We start from the raw sequence: 19,545 nt of genomic DNA on the forward strand, positions 1-19,545 counted from the left end.
ACCGCGGACGTTATAGGCATTACGGAGTCCTGGTTGGGCACTGAAGGGGGGGTTCCCCTAGTGGAGATGTGCCCACCAGGCTTCCGAGCATTCCATCAGCCGAGGGCCCAGGGTAGGGGTGGAGGGGTGGCGGTTATCATCAAGGAGAGTCTGGAGCCGAGGGAGACCACTGTGCCTCAGATAGCTGGGTGTGAATCCCTCTTCGTGAAGTGGGGTCGAGAACTCAGGTGGGCTTGTTGATCACGTACCTGGCTCCTTGCTGCGTGACTACAGCCCTGCCTGAGTTGTTGGAGTTGCTGGCCGGGTTGGCAGTTGAGACCCCCAGACTGCTGGTCATGGGGGATTTCAATTTGCCATCAGCCGGCGTAGCATCCTCAACAGCTCAGGAGTTCATGGCTTCCATGACGCCATGGACCTGATTCAGTTAATTGACGGCCCTACCCACGTCGGGGGAGGTACCCTAGACCTGATTTTTATCTCTGGCCAGTGGTTTAATGATCTGGTTTTAAATGATTTAGTTGTGGAACCTTTGTCATGGTCAGATCATTTTCTCCTTCGTCTAGACTTTCTGACCGCTACCCACCATCGCAGGGAGACGGAACCAATGCGTTGGTTCCGTCCCAGGCGCCTGATGGACCCGGAGAGGTTCCTGACGGAGCTTGGGCCGTTTCCCGAACACCTGTCCCACGACTCGACTGAAGAGCTAGTTGCGGCCTGGGAACGGGCCGCGGCTGGAGCTTTGGACCGTGTCGTGCCTTTGCGGCCTCTGACCCGGCGCCAGTCTCAACCAGCTCCTTGGTTCTCCGAGGAGCTGAGGGAGATGAAGCGCCGGAGAAGACGCCTAGAGAGTGCCTGGAGATCCAGCCGCTCTGAGGCTGACGGACACTAGTTAGGTCCTATAGTAGGACCTACCTAGTGGCAATGAGGCTGCGTTCACGCTTCCTCCTCATTGCGTCGGCAGATAACCGCCCGGCCGCCCTGTTTCGGGTGACCCGCTCGCTCCTCCAACAGGAGGGGCGGGAGGACCCCCTACAAGGGCGTGCCGAGGAGTTTAACGGTTATCTATACGACAAAATCGCTCAGCTTCGGGACGATTGGATCAAAATTGGGTAGATCCAGGCGAGGGTTCCGAGGACCGTCTTGTTGAGGTGGTTTGGGATGACTTTGATCCTGTGACTCCGAGGACATGGACAGGTTGCTGGGCAGGCTGAACGCCACCACATGTTTATTGGATCCGTGCCTCCTGGTTAGTACTGGCTACTCAGGAGGTGACACGAGGCTGGCTCCAGGGATTACAAATGCTTCTCTGCGGAGGGGTCTTTCCAGCGGCCTTGAAAGAGGCTGTGGTGAGACCCTCCTCAAGAAGCCTTCCTGACCCAGCTGTTTTAGGAACTATCGCCAGTCTCCAATCTTCGCTACGAAGGTTGTAGAGAGTGTGGTGGCATGTCAGCTACCCCAGTACCTGGATGAAGCTGTCTATCTAGACCTGCTCCAGTCCGCTTCCGCCCGGATACAGTACGGAGACAGCTTTGGTCGCGCTGGTGGATGATCTCTGGAGGCCAGGATAGGGGTTACTCTCTGCCCTGGTCCTATTAGACCTCTCAGCGGCTTTTGATACCATCGACCATGGTATCCTGCTACGCCGGTTGGAGGGGTTGGGAGTGGGAGGCACCGCTTATCGGTGGTTCTCCTCCCACCTCTCTGATCGGACGAGACGGTGTTGACAGGGGGCAGAGATCGACTCAAGGCGCCTCATGTGGGGTGCCACAGGGTCGATTCTCTCACCCTCCTGTTCAACATCTATATGAAGCCGCTGGGTGAGATCATCAGTGGCTTTGGGGTGAGATACCAACTGTACGCTGATGACATTTAGCTGTACTTTTCCACCCCGGCCACCCCAGTGAAGCTGTCAAGTGTTGTCCCGTGTCTGGAAGCCGACGGGTCTGGATGGGGAGGAACAGGCTCAAACTTAATCCTCCAAGACGGAGTGGCTGTGGATGCCGGCACCTCGGTACAGTCAGCTGCAGATGCGGCTGTCTGTCGGGGTGAATCATTGGCCCGATGGAGAAGGTACGCAACTTGGGCGTGCTCCTGGATGGCCGGTTGTCCTTGAAGACCATTTGGCGACCGTCTCCAGGAGAGCATTTTATCAGGTTCGCCTGATCCGCCAGTTGCGCCCTTCCTGGACCGGGATGCCTTATGCACAGTCACTCATGCCCTTGTTACCTCTCGCCTGGACTACTGCAATGCTCTCTACATGGGGCTCCCTTGAAGAGCACCCGGAGACTTCAGCTAGTTCAGAATGCGGCTGCGCTGGTTATTGAGGGAGCGCCTCGAGCTCCCACATAACACCTATCCTGCGCAGACTGCACTGGCTACCTGTGGTTTTCCGGTGCGCTTCAAGGTATTGGTTACCACCTTTAAAGCGCCCATGGCTTAGGACCGGCTATCTACGGGACCGCCTACTGCCGGCTTCTATCTCCCATCGTCCGCACGCCCCACAGAGAGGGACTCTCAGGTGCCGCCAGCCAAACAGTGTCGACTGGCGGCCCCCAGGGGAGGGCCTTCTCTGTGGGAGCTCCGACCCTGTGGAACGAACTTCCCTCGGACTCGACAATTACCTGACCTTAAGACCTTTCTTGAACTTAAAACTTATTTATTTCATATGGCTGGACTAGCCTGATTTTTATTTTTATTAGATGGGTTTTAAAATTGTGTTATTTTATAGGGAGTATGTTTTAACGTTTTGGGCATTTAAATCAGTTTTTTAAGGGTTGTTTTAAATTATTGTGTGTATTTATATTTTATCTGCCTGTTCACCGCCCTGAGTCCTTCGGGAGAAGGGCGGTATACAAATTAAAATATTATTATTATTATTATTATTATTATTACGGGAGGGGCCAATCATCTCCTGGCCTTACTCCCAAGTCGTCCTCTTTGCTTGAGCTGCTCTTGCCTTCTGGCAACTCTTCTCATGCGTGCATTAGGAACAGGCTCCTCCTGTTCCTCTGCCTCACTACTGTCAGCCTCTGGAGGCTCTGGAGTCCGCACCTCACTCCCCGAAGGCCCTGGCCTCACCTTAGCCTCATCGCTGTCCGACTCCGTTGCCAGCTCCGTAGATTGCTGACGGACCACTTGGTTTCTGTCATCTGGCCAATGTTGTAATAGCAGCTCTTCCTTGCGTTCCTCAAGGTTATTCCTTTTAAGAGGGATGTGAAAATGCTAGGGAAGGTTTCAAAAATATTGCAAAAATATTAATAATAAATAAAAAGGAGATAAATGTGCCAGCATTACTTCTATGGATATACTCTGTCATCGGGGTCATGGTTGTCTCAAAGGTGCTTTTTTTCAAGAGGCAACTGGACTTTCTGATTTTTCTTGGAAGATGTTTCACTTCTCCTCCAAGAAGCTTCTTTAGCTCCGACTGGATGGTGGGGAATGGATGGATTGATGCTCCTTGCAGACAGCTGGTCATTTGCATCCTTTGAAAGAACCGTGGAGGCTTGGATAAACCTCCGAGTGGCCTCAACAACTCTCTAAAAAGGATTCAAATGACCAGCTGTCTGCAAGGAGCATCAGTCCTTCCCTTCCCCACCATCCAGTCAGAGCTGAAGAAGCTTCCTGGAATGAGAAGCGAAACGCCTTCAAGGCAAAACCAGAAAATCCAGTTGCCTCTTGGAAAAAGTACCTTTGGATGCCATCCTTATATGTCCCTTCCTTGTTCTTGCTTAGATTTCTAGGTTCTTGAATTCTATCTTTTCTTTTAGGCTGAAGACGATAAGGTGAACTTCCATTTCATTCTATTTGCCAGCGTGGATGGACACCTCTATGAACTGGGTAAGTTTTTGTGTGTGTGCGTGTTGGCTTTAAAAAGGCCAGTTTTCTATCCCCAAATGTCGCTTTCAATGCAGAACAGTGGCATTTGAGGCAAGCACAATTTTAGGCACCTATAAATGTATTGACTGAATAGAATAGAATAGAATTTTTTATTGGCCAAGTGTGATTGGACACACAAGGAATTTGTCTTGGTGCATATGCTCTCAGTGTACATAAAAGAAAAGATACCTTCATCAAGGTACGACATTTACAACACAATTGATGGTCAGTATATCAATATAAATCATAAGGATTGCCAGCAACAAGTTACAGTCATACAGTCATAAATGGAAAGAGATTGGTGATGGGAACTATGAGAAGATTAATAGTAGTGCAGATTCAGTAAATAGTTTGACAGTGTTGATGGAATTATTTGTTTAGCAGAGTGATGGCCTTCGGGAAAAAACTGTTCTTGTGTCTAGTTGTTCTAGTGTGCAGTGCTCTATAGCGTCGTTTTGAAGGTAGGAGTTGAAACAGTTTATATCCAGGATGCGATATAAGGATATATGGATGAAGCATCCATAGCATATGTTTCTAAAGAGATCCTCGTACCTACAGTGCCATCAAAGCAGCTACAGAATTAAGGAGGATACATACCTCCTGATCGTTGTGACCCAGGCCAAAGTAGGTAGTAGTAGATGCAATCTGTGTAAAAACAAACAGACTTCATTAGAACAGCTGAGAATTAAACTCATTCTCAGCGTCATCCAAATTAAATCAAAACAAATTCTTCCTGACACAACTCTTCAGTCTTATCACCAACCTTGGTCCAATTAGGAAAACTGGCAAAGGCCTTTCTTGGCAAAAATTCAGAAGACACCGATACGAAACAAATGCAACAAGACGAAGCTATCAGCGTTGTTTTCCGGCAAAGAGCCCAAACGCTGTTGCTGGTCTTTTAAGCCTTATGGGAGGGGCCAATCATCTCTTGGCCTTACTCCTGAGTTGTCCTTTCTGCTTGAGCTGCTCTTGCCTTCTGGCAGCTCTTCTCATGCATGCATTAGGAACAGGCTCCTCCTGTTCCTCTGCCTCACTACTGTCAGCCTCTGGGGGTGCAGAGTCCTATAGCGTCATTTTGAGGGTGGAAGTTGAAACAATTTATGTCCAGGATGTGTAAATAACAAGGTTGGGATCTGCTACAGGGAAAGTTGAAGGGCATTCTGTAGAGTAAGCCTCCCAGAAGGTAGACCAAGTTAATTCCTCTTACACCGATATTTTCATGCTACTGACGTTTATATGTTCTCCAACCTTCCTTGCAGACGGAAGAATGCCATTCCCTATAAAGCATGGAGCTAGTTCAGAGGCCACCATGCTCAAGGTAAAATGTCTTTTAAGCTTGTAGTCACCATTTCACTGGTCCTTACAAAATTCCTACAACACGCTACGTCGCTGAGTCTGTAGAGATTCTCCATCATCCAGGTCATGGTTGCCCCAAAGGCACTTTTTCAGGAGGCAACTGGACTTTCTGGTTTTTTCCTTGGAAGAGGTTTCAATTCTCATCCTAGAAGCTTCTTCAGCTCCGACTGGATGGTGGGGAACGGAAGGATTGATACTCCTTGCAGACAGCTGGTCATTTGCATTAGAAGATCATTGAGGCCACTTGGAGGTTTATCTGTGTCCTCAGGGTCACCTGAGTGGTGCAACTGGTTTCTGTAGTCTGCAATTTTTCTTCAGGAAATCCATTCCTACTCCCACACCATTCCAAGGGTTTTCATCCCAAACCGTATAGCTAAAAATCGGTAGAGATTCTCGGCCATCCAGGTCACGGTTGTCCCAAATGGGCATTTTTTTTTTCAAGCAGCAACTGGACTTTCTGGGGGTTTTTTTCTCTTGAAAAAGACGGTTCGCTTCTCCTCCGAGAAGCTGCTTCAGCGCTTCCATTCCCTACCATTCTGTCAGAGCTACAGAAGCTTCTTTGGAGGAGAAGCAAAACCAGGGGTGAAAATCCAGCAGGTTCTGACAGATTCTGGAGAACCGGTAGCAGAAATTTTGAGCAGTTCAGAGAACCGGCAAATGTCACCTCTGGCTGGCCGCAGAGTGGGGTGGGAATGGATATTTTGCAGTATCCTTCCCCAAGGAATGAGGAGGGAATGGGGTTTTTGCAGGATCCTTCCCCCAGGAGTGGGGAGGGAATGGGGATTTTGCAGGATCCTTCCCCCAGGAGTGGGGTAGGAATGGAGATTTTGCAGGATCCTTCCCCAAGGAATGAGGGGAGAATGGGGATTTTGCAGGATCCTTCCCCCAGGAGTGGGGAGTGAATGGGGATTTTGCAGGATCCTTCCCCCAGGAGTGGGGTGGGAATGGAGATTTTGCAGGATCCTTCCCCGTGGAGTGGGGAGGGAATGGGGATTTTGCAGTATCCTTCCCCGAGGAGTGGGGTGGGAATGGAGATTTTGCAATATCCTTCCCCCAGGAGTGGGGTGGGAATGGAGATTTTGCAGGATCCTTCCCCAAGGAATGAGGGGAGAATGGGGATTTTGCAGGATCCTTCCCCCAGGAGTGGGGAGGGAATGGAGATTTTGCAGTATCCTTCCCCTGGAGTGGGGAGGGAATGGAGATTTTGCAGTATCCTTCCCCTGGAGTGGGGAGGGAATGGGGATTTTGCAGTATCCTTCCCCTGCCACGCCCACCAAGCCACACCCACAGAACCGGTAGTAAAATAATTTGAAACCCACTGCTCCATTTGCACGACCGGTGGGCACATCGGGTGAAGAAGCATTTTTCCCCCCACTAGATTTCATTGAACTGACTGCACCAACAACAACAATTGTACGAGCTACAGCTTCTATCTATATTTTTTTATTTTTTTTAGGCATCGGCCGACATCTGCCGGCAATTCACCGAACGCGAGCAAGGAGAGGTTCGCTTTTCTGCTGTCGCCCTGTGCAAGTCTGCTTGAAATTTGGCAACCGAAATAATACCCTCCGCCTCTTCACCGGATGTAATCCCAGCCTTTAGGGCTTTAGCACTTACGTTTAAAACATTTAAAAGGAGAAAAAAATAAGAACAAAGTCAAAAGTCGAGCCGGCTGTTCTTGGTTTTGAATTTAAGGTGTAACGCGATCCTGTTTCCTTCCCCCCCACCCCTCCTGATCTTGTCCTAAAGCCGAAATTCACGCAACAGTGTCAGAGGTTAAAAACCGTCGGTGTTTGTAAATGCTTCCTAGGCTTTTGTGATTCCCGAGTTTCTTTTGAGCGGTTGGTTGTGACTTCTTGTCCGTCGCAAGAATAAATTCCTTCTTGCTAGCCCGGAAAACTCTTTTTGGTATTGCTTGTCTGCTAAAACTCGGATGGTGTAGGCTGCGGGTCAGCGTTCCAGAAAAAAAACCCAACGCCAAGTAAAAACCCCGAAACAAGCATTTTTCAAAGTTCTATTTACTGGAATAGCTAAACTGGCACACGTGGGAAAACCCGAATCTGAAAAGTCTGGGTTTTCCCTCAGTAAATCAAAAAACCCCAAAACCATCCCCTCACTCCTCAGTCCATCACATGCTCCAATCACTAGCTGTCCCATGTCGAGATAGCACTCAGATCACTCCTTCTCCAGAGGCAGGATCATCATCATAACAACAACAACAACAACAACAGAGTTGGAAGGGACCTTGGAGGTCTTCTAGTCCAACCCCCTGCCCAGGCAGGAAACCCTACACCATTTCAGACAAACGGTTATCCAACATTTTCTTAAAAATTTCCAGTGTTGGAGCATTCACAACTTCTGCAGGCAAGTTGTTCCACTGATTAATTGTTCTAACTGTCAGGAAATTTCTCCTTAGTTCTAAGTTGCTTCTCTCCTTGATTAGTTTCCACCCATTGCTTCTTGTTCTACCCTCAGGTGCTTTGGAGAATAGTTTGACTCCCTCTTCTTTGTGGCAACCCCTGAGATATTGGAACACTGCTATCATGTCTCCCCTAGTCCTTCTTTTCATTAAACTAGACATACCCAGTTCCTGCAACTGTTCTTCATATGTTTTAGCCTCCAGTCCCCTAATCATCTTTGTTGCTCTTCTCTGCACTCTTTCTAGAGTCTCAACATCTTTTTTACATCGTGGCGACCAAAACTGGATGCAATATTCCAAGTGTGGCCTTATCAAGGCCTTATAAAGTGGTATTAACACTTCACGTGATCTTGATTCTATCCCTCTGTTAATGCAGCCCAGAACTGTGTTGGCTTTTTTGGCAGCTGCTGCACACAGGATCAGCCTGACCTTGACCGACAGGAAGAATGCTATTATGTCTAAAGACAACCCCTCTACTAAATCCCCCCCTCCTATTTTCCCACAAAGGAGAAAATGGCAGCACAGAAGCTTCCGGTCTAATATGGCTTCCAAAACTGACACAGTGTTTATTATAATCCAGCTTTCCCCCCCAGTTTGCATATTGTGGGGTGGTCTGCGTGGATATGGCGAATTGTCCACAGAGTGGGGTGGGGTGGGGGTATCAAAATCCAAAGATCTCCCCGGCTTCATAAAGTTTTATATTCTCTCAAATCTTGAAAACATTCCTTGCCTAGAGAGATGTATGATTTGGTTATGCATGATACCGTGTTTCCCCGAAAATAAGACCGGGTCTTGTATTAATTTTTGCTCCAAAAGACGCATTAGGGCTTATTTTCTGATTAGGTTTTATTTTGGGGAAAATATGGTACTAAAATGCATCGATCTAGCTGACAATCTTAGCTGGGGCTTATTTTGGGGGTAGGGCTTATATTACAAGCATCCTGAAAAATACTGCTAGGACTTATTTTCCGGTTGGGTCTTATTTTCAGGGGAAACTATTAGTCATGTACGTCAGTGGTATCCAACCTTTGCCCAACTGGGTGAGAGACGGGAGCTGAACTGCGCATGTTGTAGGCCAGCGCACATGTGCCCAGTTTGACTTGCATGCGTGGTGGGCTAGCGTGCATGCACACGAATACCCCCTGGCCCGCTACTTGTGCAAATATTGAGTTGCGTGCATGATCTCCAGCCAGCCACTCGTATGGCCCAATTCTGAATAGGGCGCGGCCACAACACGGGGATTGGGGGAGAATTATGGAGGCGCTCAAAGAATTACCATGTGATCTGTAGTACCCATGGTCAATATCTGGGTCATCTGTGGTTCACAGAAGCAGATCAGTTGGGTGTGTCCATTTTAATGAAAAGAAGGACCAGGGGTGACATGATAGCAGTTTTCCAGTATTTGAGGGAGGGGTCTCCAACCTTGGCAAAGCTGTCTGAGGATCTCTGGGAGTTGAAGTCCACAAGTCTTAAAGGGACCAAGGTTGGAGACCCCTGCTCCAAAGCACCCAAAGGCAGGACAAGAAGCAACGGATGGAAACCTATCAAGGAGGAAAGCAACCTAGAACTAAGGAGAAATTTCCTGACACAACAGTTAATCAGTGAAACTACTTGCCTCCAGAAGTTGTGAATGCTCCAACACTGGAAGTTTTTAAGAAGAGATTGGACAACCATGTGTCTGAAATGATATAGGGTCACCTGCCTGAGGAGGGGGTTGGATTAGAACAGGGGTCTCCAACCTTGGTCCCTTTAAGACCAAGTTAAGTTGAAGTCCACAAGTCTTAAAAGGGACCAAGGTTGGAGACACCTGGATTAGAAGACATCCAAGGTCCCATCCAACTCTTATTGTGATGATCCAGGGCGTGACACAAAAGCAACACAGCCAGAGAACCGATATGAGTCCCTTTATTATCGTCAACTGCGCCCCCAGAGTCCCTTTCAACTCTCAGGCCTGGAGAGAGCTCTTCCACCAACCTGTCATAGTCTTTGGCTGGCAATACTTCAGTCCCAAACGTAAGCAGAAAACTTCTAGCAAGAAATCCAAAGGCAAGACAAAGTAATTAATCAAACCAGTCGGGAGGATGCCAGGATTCAAAGAAACACCAGATAAATTCAGCATTTGTTCCTGACAACTGTCCCTCCCATTTGCCTTTCCTTTTAAACTCCAGCAGCACCTGTGCCTTGTAAAGAGGATCTGGTCCCTTTCTTCCCTCATAAGCCACGCAACCCACCTTGCTCTCTTCTCTGTTCCTCCCTGTGCTGCCTAGGATGAGGAGGGGGGTGGGCCTTGGTCTTCATCTGACCCCCCCTCCCTTGTTCTACCTCTCCCCTGCTCTGCCCAGCCTGACTTTGCTCTTCCCCAGTTTTTTCCGCAGCCAACGGGTCCACTCTCTCACTCTCTTGTCAGTCGTTCCTCTTCCCCTTTGGATTCAGACTCCAACAGGGGCATAACAGTTATTCTCTTATGCGATGGGGTATTGGATTGTATACAGAAAATTCCTGAAAACTGAGAGCTGGAGTTCTACTTGGGCGCTGCAAATTTGTGCAGAATTTGTAGTTCTTGGTAGGGCTGAGGTTTGTGAGTTTATCAGGTTGCAGCTAGCGGAGGAATGCCAAGATCCTCAATGGTGTTGCCTCTTTGAAACTGCAAAGAGGCCAACACACAAATCTCATTTCGGTTTTGCTTCCTTGTTTTTCATTAGATTCATGTGTTTGAAAACAGTTATGGGGGCGGGGATCAACCTAACTGCACCCCACTGTTGTGACCCAGGCCCAAGTAGGTAGTAGGAAACTCAGTCAGTGTAAAAACAAACAAACTTTATTAGAACAGCTGAGAATTAACTCAGTCCCAGCGTAGTCCAACTAAATTAAAGCAAATTCCTCCCAACACAGATTCCTCAGTCCAATCACCAACCTTAGTCCAATTGGGCAAACTGCCAAAGGCCTTTCTTGGCAAAAGTTCAGACGACACCGATACGAAACAAATGCAACAAGACAAAGCTATCAACCTTGTTTTCCGGCAAAGAGCCCAAACGCCGTTGCTGGTCTTTTCAATTTTTCGCGCCGTTGAAATTTGGAAATTGAAAACGCCATTTGCTTAGTGTTTTTTTTTTTAATACTTTGTTTTACTCACTAGATGGCAGACGTGAAGTATTTTTCAGACTGTGAGCAAAAATCACTAGACAGAATAACAAGATATAGGAGAACCTAATACCATAGTAGGCGTATGATGGAAATATGTAATGAATTGTGTGAGGTTTAAGGAATTCGAGAAATTATATTTAAGTTATAGGTTCCAATTTAAAATACGTTGGTTCGTGAAAATGGAATGTGTGTTATATATGTATATTAATATCTAGGTCATTTATCCAATTGTGCATTATTTATTAGTTGAGGGAAATCTGCTTTTCCTCCTGTGTAAGCTATCAAATGGCAGCTAGTCACTATTTGATGTCTATGTGTTTGTGTGTGTAACGTGTGTGTGAACCAGTGGTGAAATTCATTTTTTTTTACTACCAGTTCTATGGGCGTGGCTTGGTGGGCATGGTGTGGCTTGGTGGGTGTGGCAGGGAAGGATACTGCAAAATCTCCATTCCCACCCCACTCCTGGGGCCAGCCAGAGGTGGTATTTGCCGGTTCTCCGAACTACTCAAAATTTCCGCTACCGGTTCTCCAGAACCTGTCAAAATCTGCTGGATTTCACCCCTGGTGTGAACAGATATGTACATATACACACACAAACACAGATAGATAACAGACAAGAGATAGATAAGAGATAAAATAGATGAGATAGATAGACAGACAGACAGACAGACAGATAGACAGACAGATAGTTAGATAGATAGTAGATAGGTAGAGATTAGATAGATAGATAGGTAGGTAGGTAGGTAGGTAGGTAGGTAGGTAGGTAGGTAGATAATAGGTAGGTAGAAGATAGATAGGTGATAGAGATAGATAGATAGATAGATAGATAGATAGATAGATAGATAGATAGATAGATAGATAGACACATCTAGATAGATAGATAGATAGAAGGTAGATAAATAGGTAGGTAGAATAGAATAGAATAGAATAGAATAGAATAGAATAGAATAGAATAGAATAGAATAGAATAGAATAGAATAGAATAGAATTCTTTATTGGCCAAGTGTGATTGGAAACACAAGGAATTTGTCTTGGTGCATACGCTCTCAATGTACATAAAAGAAAAGATACCTTCATCAAGATACAATACTTACAACACTTAATGATAGTTATAGGCTACAAATATGGATGATATAAATGGGGGGAGAGAGAAAGAGAGAGAGAGGAAGGATGGATTATAGATAGGGATCAGAGAGAGACAAACAGACAGTCACATCATAGATAGATGATAGATAGATAGATAGATAGACAGACAGACAGACAGACAGACAGACAGACAGATGATAGATCACAGACACAGACAGACAGACACATCATAGATAGACAGACAGACACATCATAGATAGACAGACAGACAGACATCATAGATAGATGATAGATAGATGATAGATAGATTGGGATCAAAGAGAGGCAGACACACATAGATAGACAGACAGACAGAAAGACATATGGATGATATAAATGGAGAGAGAGAGAGAGAGATGGATGGGAAATAGATAGATATGTAGATATGTATGTGTATAAAATATTCCATTATACAAAGCTTTAGGCTTTAAAAAAAAAACAAGTCATGGTATCTTTGAGTATTGCTGGCCTGTTTCCATAGCAACAGAAATCCCAGCTACTATATAATACTCAGCTGAAAAAAGATTTTTCCCGAATGAAAATGCGAAAGCCAAAAACCTGTTTGTCTCAAAATTCAGGGACTTTTGAAGGATCTGCGTCTTATCTCCATCCTACTCGTGGCTGTTTTCCTTGGCGTTTTTCCTGATTTTTCTTCATCCGACCCATCTAGGAGACAATCCTCTATCGTGGTGGTAGAGTCCAATGAAGACATTGATAGTCCTCGACTTCCGACCACAACCGAGCCCCAAATTTCTAAGTGAGACAGTCGTTAAAGTGAATTTCTTCCCCTCCATTTTATGCCCTTTCCTGTTCCGGGAATCACCGCCCTCGTTAAGTTAGTGACACGGTTGTTAAGTGAATCTGGTTTTCCCACGGACTTTGTTCGTCAGAAGGTCGCAAAAGGGGATCACGTGCCCCCCCCCGGGGAGGCTGCGCCCGTCATAAATGTGAGTCAGTTGCCAAGCATCTGAATTTTGATCCTGTGGCCATGGGGATGCCACAACGGTCGTTAAGTGTGAAAAACGGCCTTTTTCCACAGCTATTGTAACTTTGAACGGTTGCTAAATGAACTGTAGTAAGATGAGGAACTACCTGTAGTAGTCTCACTTAGCGCCAGAAAATTTTGTCCTCAATTGTGTTCATAAGTCAAATACCTTTGAAGACAACAACAAGCCCAGCATAAAAAAAAATGTGACTTCGCAAGATGAAACTACTAAGAAAATAATGGAATGTGCAGAAATGAGTAAATTGACATTTGAAATTAGAGACCAGGAAGATAAAGCAATATTACAGGATATGGGATTTATTTTATCGATGGTTAGAAGGGAAAATATGTTTAAAAAGATTGGAGTTTATCACAAGGGAAGAATTACTGAACGATACAATTGATTTAAGATGATGGAATAAATGATGTAATAAGATAAAATATTGATTTAGAATAACTTATATGAAATGAGAGAACAAAAAACTATGGTTAATTAAAGGATCAATTGATTAAAACATCTGGAGCAGCGGATCTCAACCTGTGGGTCGGGACCCCGTTGGGGGTCGAATGACGATTTGCCAGGGGTCACCTAAGACCATCGGAAATATGGGAAGTGTACTTGCGAGTCGAAGAATCGCGCTCCAATGGTTGACTCCACAAGCCAGCTGCAGGCTCTTCAAATCGCTAGCCGAATTCGGCTTCAGGCGCAATGAATTAAAAAAGAGAGAAATCTTTGCTCTGACGTCTCCCTCTCAAGCCAGCTGCAATCACTCCCAATCGCTAGCCTAATCCGGCTTCAGGCGCCATAAACTTAATAGGGGAGGAGTCTCCGCTTTAATGCCTCCGTCCTCAAAGCAATCGCAAGCAGTTCAGATCGCTAGCCAATACGGCTTCAGGCACGATAAATTCAAAACGAAAATAATTTTACGGTTGGGGTCGCCACATCGTGGGGAATTGTATTAAAGGGGTCGCCACATCGTGGGGAATTGTATTAAAGGGGTTGCAGCACTATAAAGGTTGAGAACCACTGATCTGGAGATATATCGGATGGTAAAGTGTAAGATTAGATAAATTAATGATATGCATATGTTGAAATTGCACAAAAGATTTGTAACTAACCCACAGACACACTGTATTTGGATGGAAGATGTTTTTAAGTTTGTTCGTATTAAAAATAAAATTAAAAAAATGACTGGGAGAATAATGAAAGATTCCCGCCAGTATTTAAATTATAATTCTTCTCGGAAGTAAGAGGCAAGTTCTTTTTCGACATCAAAATGGCGCTCAAGGAAAAGTATAGAAATTGCAGAAAAATATGTCGGCAACCTATTCCATTCCTGGAGGACCGACGATGCTCTTAAAAGCATCTAGAATGATTGGCAAAAAGTCATCCCAATCCAGCTAGAATGGCTGTTGGAGACAATCATTTCCTTTTTCCTTGTTAATTTTTCTTTATTTTCTTTATTCATTTATTTTGTCGAATGCATATTAAATAATATATATAAGTATAAGCATGAATTGAATACATAAAATGAATACAATTAAAGGGAACATTAGGACAGGGACGGTAGGCACGCTGGTGCTCATTAATTGGAGCCATTGTCCTTTTTGATCGTTATACATCTTACTGTTAGACAGATTCCTAAGTATTTCATTTTTTTCCACTATCTGGATATTCATTTTCTTTATTAATTCACCCCTCTGTTTATTTGTAAGATTCTTAACTATCATTTTGGTTTTTTCCTTATTTATTTTTAGCCCGGCAATCCAGGGGTGAAATGTAAAATTTGTTACTACCAGTTCTGTGGGCGTGGCTTGGTATGGGGGGGGTGTATAATGTGACTTGGTGGGCGTGGCCAACTTTTTTTTTTACTTTTAAAAGCGTTTTTTCTACAACCTCTTCAGCCGAAGAGATTGTAAAAATATGCTTTTAAAAAGCTCTGATGATCCCAACTGAGTTGCCTGATCGTCAAGAGTCTTTTGTTTTCTTTTAAAAGCATTTTTTTTTGCCTTTAAAAGAAAAAAAGAGCCTCTGACGATCAGGCAACTCAGCTGGGATCATCAGAAGCGCCTTTTAAAAGCATTTTTTTCTACAACCTCTTCAGCCGAAGAGGTTGTAGAAAAAAATGCTTTTAAAGGGTTCTGACGATCCCAGCTGAGCCGCACGATCATCAGAGGCTTTTTAGTTTTATTTTTAAAAGCATTTTTTCAGCCAAAGAAATGTGGGGACCGGAAGCTAAAACATACGATGAACGGTTGCAGGAACTGGACATGGCTAGTCTAGTGAAGAGAAGGACCAGGGGAGACAGGAGAGCATCTTCCAATATTTGAGGGGCTGCCACAGAGAGGAGGAAGGGGATCAAGCTATTCTCCAAAGAACCTGAAGGCCAGACAAGGAATAATAGATGGAAATGGATCAAGGAGAGATTCAACCTGGAAATAAGGAGAAATTTTCTGACAGTGAGAACAATCAACCCATGGAACAGAAGTTGCCTTCAGAAGTTGTGGGAGCTCCATCCCTGGAAGCTTTCAAGAAGAGACTGGACTGCCTTCTGTCAGAAACGGTGTAATCCTGCTTGGGCGGGGGGTTGGACTAGATGACCTCCAAGGTCCCTTCCAACTCCGTTATTTTGTTATTATTCTGTTATTATTCAAAAGTTGTGGGAACTTCATCCTTGGAGGCTTTCAAGAAGAGACTGGATTGCCCTCTGTAAGAAATGGTGCAGTAGGGTCTCCTTGGGCAAGGGGTTAGGCTAGATGACCTACAAGGTCCCTTTCCGACTATGTTAATGTTATTCTTCAGAAGTTGGGGGAGCTTCATCCCTGGAAGCTTTCAAGAAGAGACCGGGCTGCCCTCTGTCAGAAATGGTGTAGTAGAGTCTCCTGCTTGGACGGGAGTGGGGTTGGACTAGATGACCTCCCAGGTCCCTTCCAACTCTGTTGAGAGTGCTTGATCCGCTCAACATCTGAAAAATTCTCTAGCCCGTGAATTATCCCACCTGATGTCAGAATGGGCCAGAGGGAGGGACGCTAGTAAAAGAGTTTGCTGGTTTTTTTTGTTTTTTGTTGAGATTTCCTCTCTTTTCTGAGTTGCACACAACTTTTTTTTTTTGTCACAACAGTATACACAAACAAATGTCATAGATAAAACAGCATATCTTGAAGAAAATATATATATAAATATATATGCAAATTAAAATTATGCATCAACTATATTAATTGGATATAATGAAGGGAACAATAGGACAGGAACGGTAGGCACTTTTGTGCTCTTATGCACGCCCCTTATAGTCCTCTCAGGAATGGGGTGAGGTCAATAGTAGACAGTTTTTGGTTGAAGATTTTGGGATTTTGAGTAGAGACTATGGAGTCAGGTAATGAGTTCCAAGCGTTAACAACTCTGTTACAGAAGTCATATTTTCTGCAATCAAGTTTGAAGCGGTTGACATTTAGCTTGAATCTATTTTTTGCTCTTGTAATACTGCGATTGAAGCTGAAGTAGTCTTTAACAGGAAGGATATTGCAATAGATGATTTTGTGTGTTAAACACAGGTCATGTCTTTATTTTATTTATTTATTTATTTTGTCACAACAATATATGTAGGTATCATACAAAAAGATTATATAGTATATAAACACATATATGAGTAAATATAGGAGGTATAAGCATATATATATATATATATATATATATAGGAAGAAGAAAAGAAAAACAATAGGACAGGAACGGTAGGCACGTTTGTGCGCTTATGCACGCCCCTTATGGTCCTCTTAGGAATGGGGTGAGGTCAATAGTAGAAAGTTTTTGGTTAAAGCTTTTAGGATTATGGGAAGAGACCACAGAGTCAGGTAAAGTGTTCCAAGCACTGATGATTCTGTTACAGAAGTCATATTTTCTGCAATCTAGATTAAAGTGGTTGACATTAAGTTTAAATCTATTGGTTGCTCTAGTATTATTGCAATTAAAGCTGAAGTAGTCTTTGACAGAAAGGACATTACAATAGATGATTCTGTGAGTTAAACTTAGGTTTTGTCGAAGTCGACGGAGTTCCAAGTTTTCTAATCCCAGGATTTCAAGTCTGTTGGTATAAGGTATTTTGTTGTTTTCGGAGGAGTGAAGAACTCTTCTAGTAAAATATTTCTGGACTCGTTTTATTGTGTTTATGTCAGAGATGTGGTATGGGTTCCAGACGGATGAGCTGTATTCAAGAATAGGTCTTCCTTGATCCTTGTTTGAAGCAGCCTTTGGATCGGGATATGGTTCCTGGGGGTGGGTGGGTGGTTTTAGGAAGGTGATCTCTTAACTGTGCATTAACATGGATCCCACAATGGGCTTCCCAAGCGCTCAGGCCTCATTTTTGCCCCTTTTCGTTCCCTTAAGGACTTGCTTCCTTTGCAACTTTCCTGGGATTTGGCCTAGTCTCACTGCATGCAGGGGAAAAAAAGAAAAAAACTGGGAAAGGAGGATCCTCCCCCTTTTGGCTTTCCCAGAAAACCAATCGCAGCCCCGATCCCTTCCTGCCCTGGCCAGATCCCTTGAACCGATTCGAGGCCGCGCCGCCACTCATTGGCCGAGCCTCGGCTTCTCCACCTATTGCCTTTTTTCCAGATCTCAACAAGGAAGAACAGCATGGGCTGTTTCAAGAGCAAGCAGGAAGATCCAGAAGGTCTGATGTTCTCATTTCTAGATCAAGGGCGGTCTAGAACGATCACGGTTCTAGATTGAGAGGGGGGCGGGCCAGGAAAGGGTGCAGGTGGAGGTTAGAGGCAGGGCAGTTAGCTTGGTCTCTGCCCAGCCAGGAGCAAAAGGACGTAAAACTCAGATAAAAATGGAATGAAGGATGGGAGAGATTTGAGCTGCAGGGAAATGGATCTTCTTTTTGGAAGGATCCTTTGGATCAGCATCCACCAATTCTGCCCTGTTACTTCCCAGTTTGGGAGGACAGCCGTCGGTCTGTCTCATGACATTTTAAGGATTCACCTGGTCCATGCGGAACATCATACGGTGGTGGCCAAAATTGTCGAAACCTTTTGGGGAAAGTGTATTTTGGATTTTTTCATGGCTAATAACACCACTTTTTTTGGGGAGTTTCAAGATAATCCTATTCCACTGCTGGAATGGCCTGGGAATAGCCCAGACCTTCACCCAATGGAAAATCTATGGATTTTCCGACTCAAAAAACTTGTGAGTCAGAACTTGCGACCCAGCGATAAAACCCAGTTAATAGAAGCCATCCTTCAATTGTGGTTTCATATGATAACAGCTGCAGGACTCAAAAGACTTGGTTCACTCCATGGGAAGACGTTGTAAGGCCGTAATTTCATGCTAAAGGTTACCCAACTATTAACTGACAGGGTGATAATTTTTGTACATCTCGTTTTTTTCTACGGTGGTAATTTTTGTATATCTTTTTTTCCTACGTGTTTCACTTTTTTCCTTTAACTGCTATTCTAACAGCAAATCCTTCCTAAACATTTATTGGACTACATTCTTGATTAAATGATCTTGCGATTGATACATAATTTTATGGCACTTCTCCCCCCCAAAAAAGTGGTGTTATTAGCTAGTTTTAGAAAACAGATTTTTCCCAAAAGGTTTCCACAATTTTGGCCCGCCACATTTGCTTTCTGGTGAAAAATGAGTTGGGAAAAATGAACCCACAAACATTTCTTTATTTATTTGTTTTATTTATTTATTTGTCAAGCACAAATTAGGTAACATATATATAAGTATAAGCATGAACTGAATACATAAAATGAATACAATTAAAGATACAATTAAATACAATTTAAATTAAATTAAATTAAATTAAATCCAATTAAAGAGCAACCAATAGATTTAAACTTAATGTTAACCGCTTTAATCTAGATTGCAGAAAATATGACTTCTGTAACAGAATCATCAGTGCTTGGAATACTTTACCTGACTCTGTGGTCTCTTCCCATAATCCCAAAAGCTTTATCCAAAAACTTTCTACTATTGACCTCACCCCATTCCTAAGAGGACCATAAGGGGCATGCATAAGAGCACAAACGTGCCTACCGTTCCTGTCCTATTGTTTTTCTTTTTTCTTCTTATATATATATATATATATATATGCTTATACCTGCTTATATTTCTTCATATATATGTTTATATACTATATAATCTTTTTGTGTGATGTTTATATATATTGTTGTGACAAAATAAATAAATAAATAAAATAAATAAATAAACATTAGGACAGGGATGGTAGAGCACGCTGGTGCTCGTTTCCCCCAACAAAATAAAATAAAAAAATAAAATAAAATCGTTTCCCCCCGACAAAATAAGCCTGAACGCTTTCGCTCTTTCAAACAACGTGGAAAACTTTGGAAAGGGTGCAAAGGAAAGGACCTTCCCTTCTTCTTCTTCTTCTTCTTCTTCTTCTTCTTTTTCTTTTTTTCTTTCCAGCCTTTCTAATTTTCCTCCCGTTTCTTTCGGCAGCTCAGAGAGCTGAAGAGAAGAGCTATCGACATCGTGGTGAAGAAGCCCCTTCGACCTCACATCACAGAAAGGCCTCAGGCTCCAAAACCTCCAGGGACAGGTTGAAAGGAAAAAGTAAGACAAGCAGCTACACCTTCCCCTGGAAACCTTGAATAACTTTCTCAGAATCTTTTT

General features: G+C 44.2%; 1 protein-coding gene across 1 annotated transcript in view; it reads left to right on the forward strand.

Annotated features, from left to right (window-relative positions):
* Nucleotides 1–7,122, forward strand: part of UCHL1 (ubiquitin C-terminal hydrolase L1) — a 29,231-nt gene extending 22,109 nt beyond the window's left edge. Inside the window, exons 5-7 of the mRNA XM_058193818.1 lie at nt 3,768–3,837; nt 5,136–5,194; nt 6,689–7,122. Of these exons, the coding sequence (XP_058049801.1) occupies nt 3,768–3,837; nt 5,136–5,194; nt 6,689–6,775 (216 nt within the window). The 3' untranslated portion in view covers nt 6,776–7,122. The remainder of the gene's footprint in view (nt 1–3,767; nt 3,838–5,135; nt 5,195–6,688) is intronic.
* Nucleotides 7,123–19,545: the final 12,423 nt, after the last annotated feature.

The sequence above is a fragment of the Ahaetulla prasina genome, chromosome 8 (assembly GCF_028640845.1).
Source record: "Ahaetulla prasina isolate Xishuangbanna chromosome 8, ASM2864084v1, whole genome shotgun sequence".
Classification (NCBI taxonomy): Eukaryota; Metazoa; Chordata; class Lepidosauria; order Squamata; family Colubridae; genus Ahaetulla; species Ahaetulla prasina.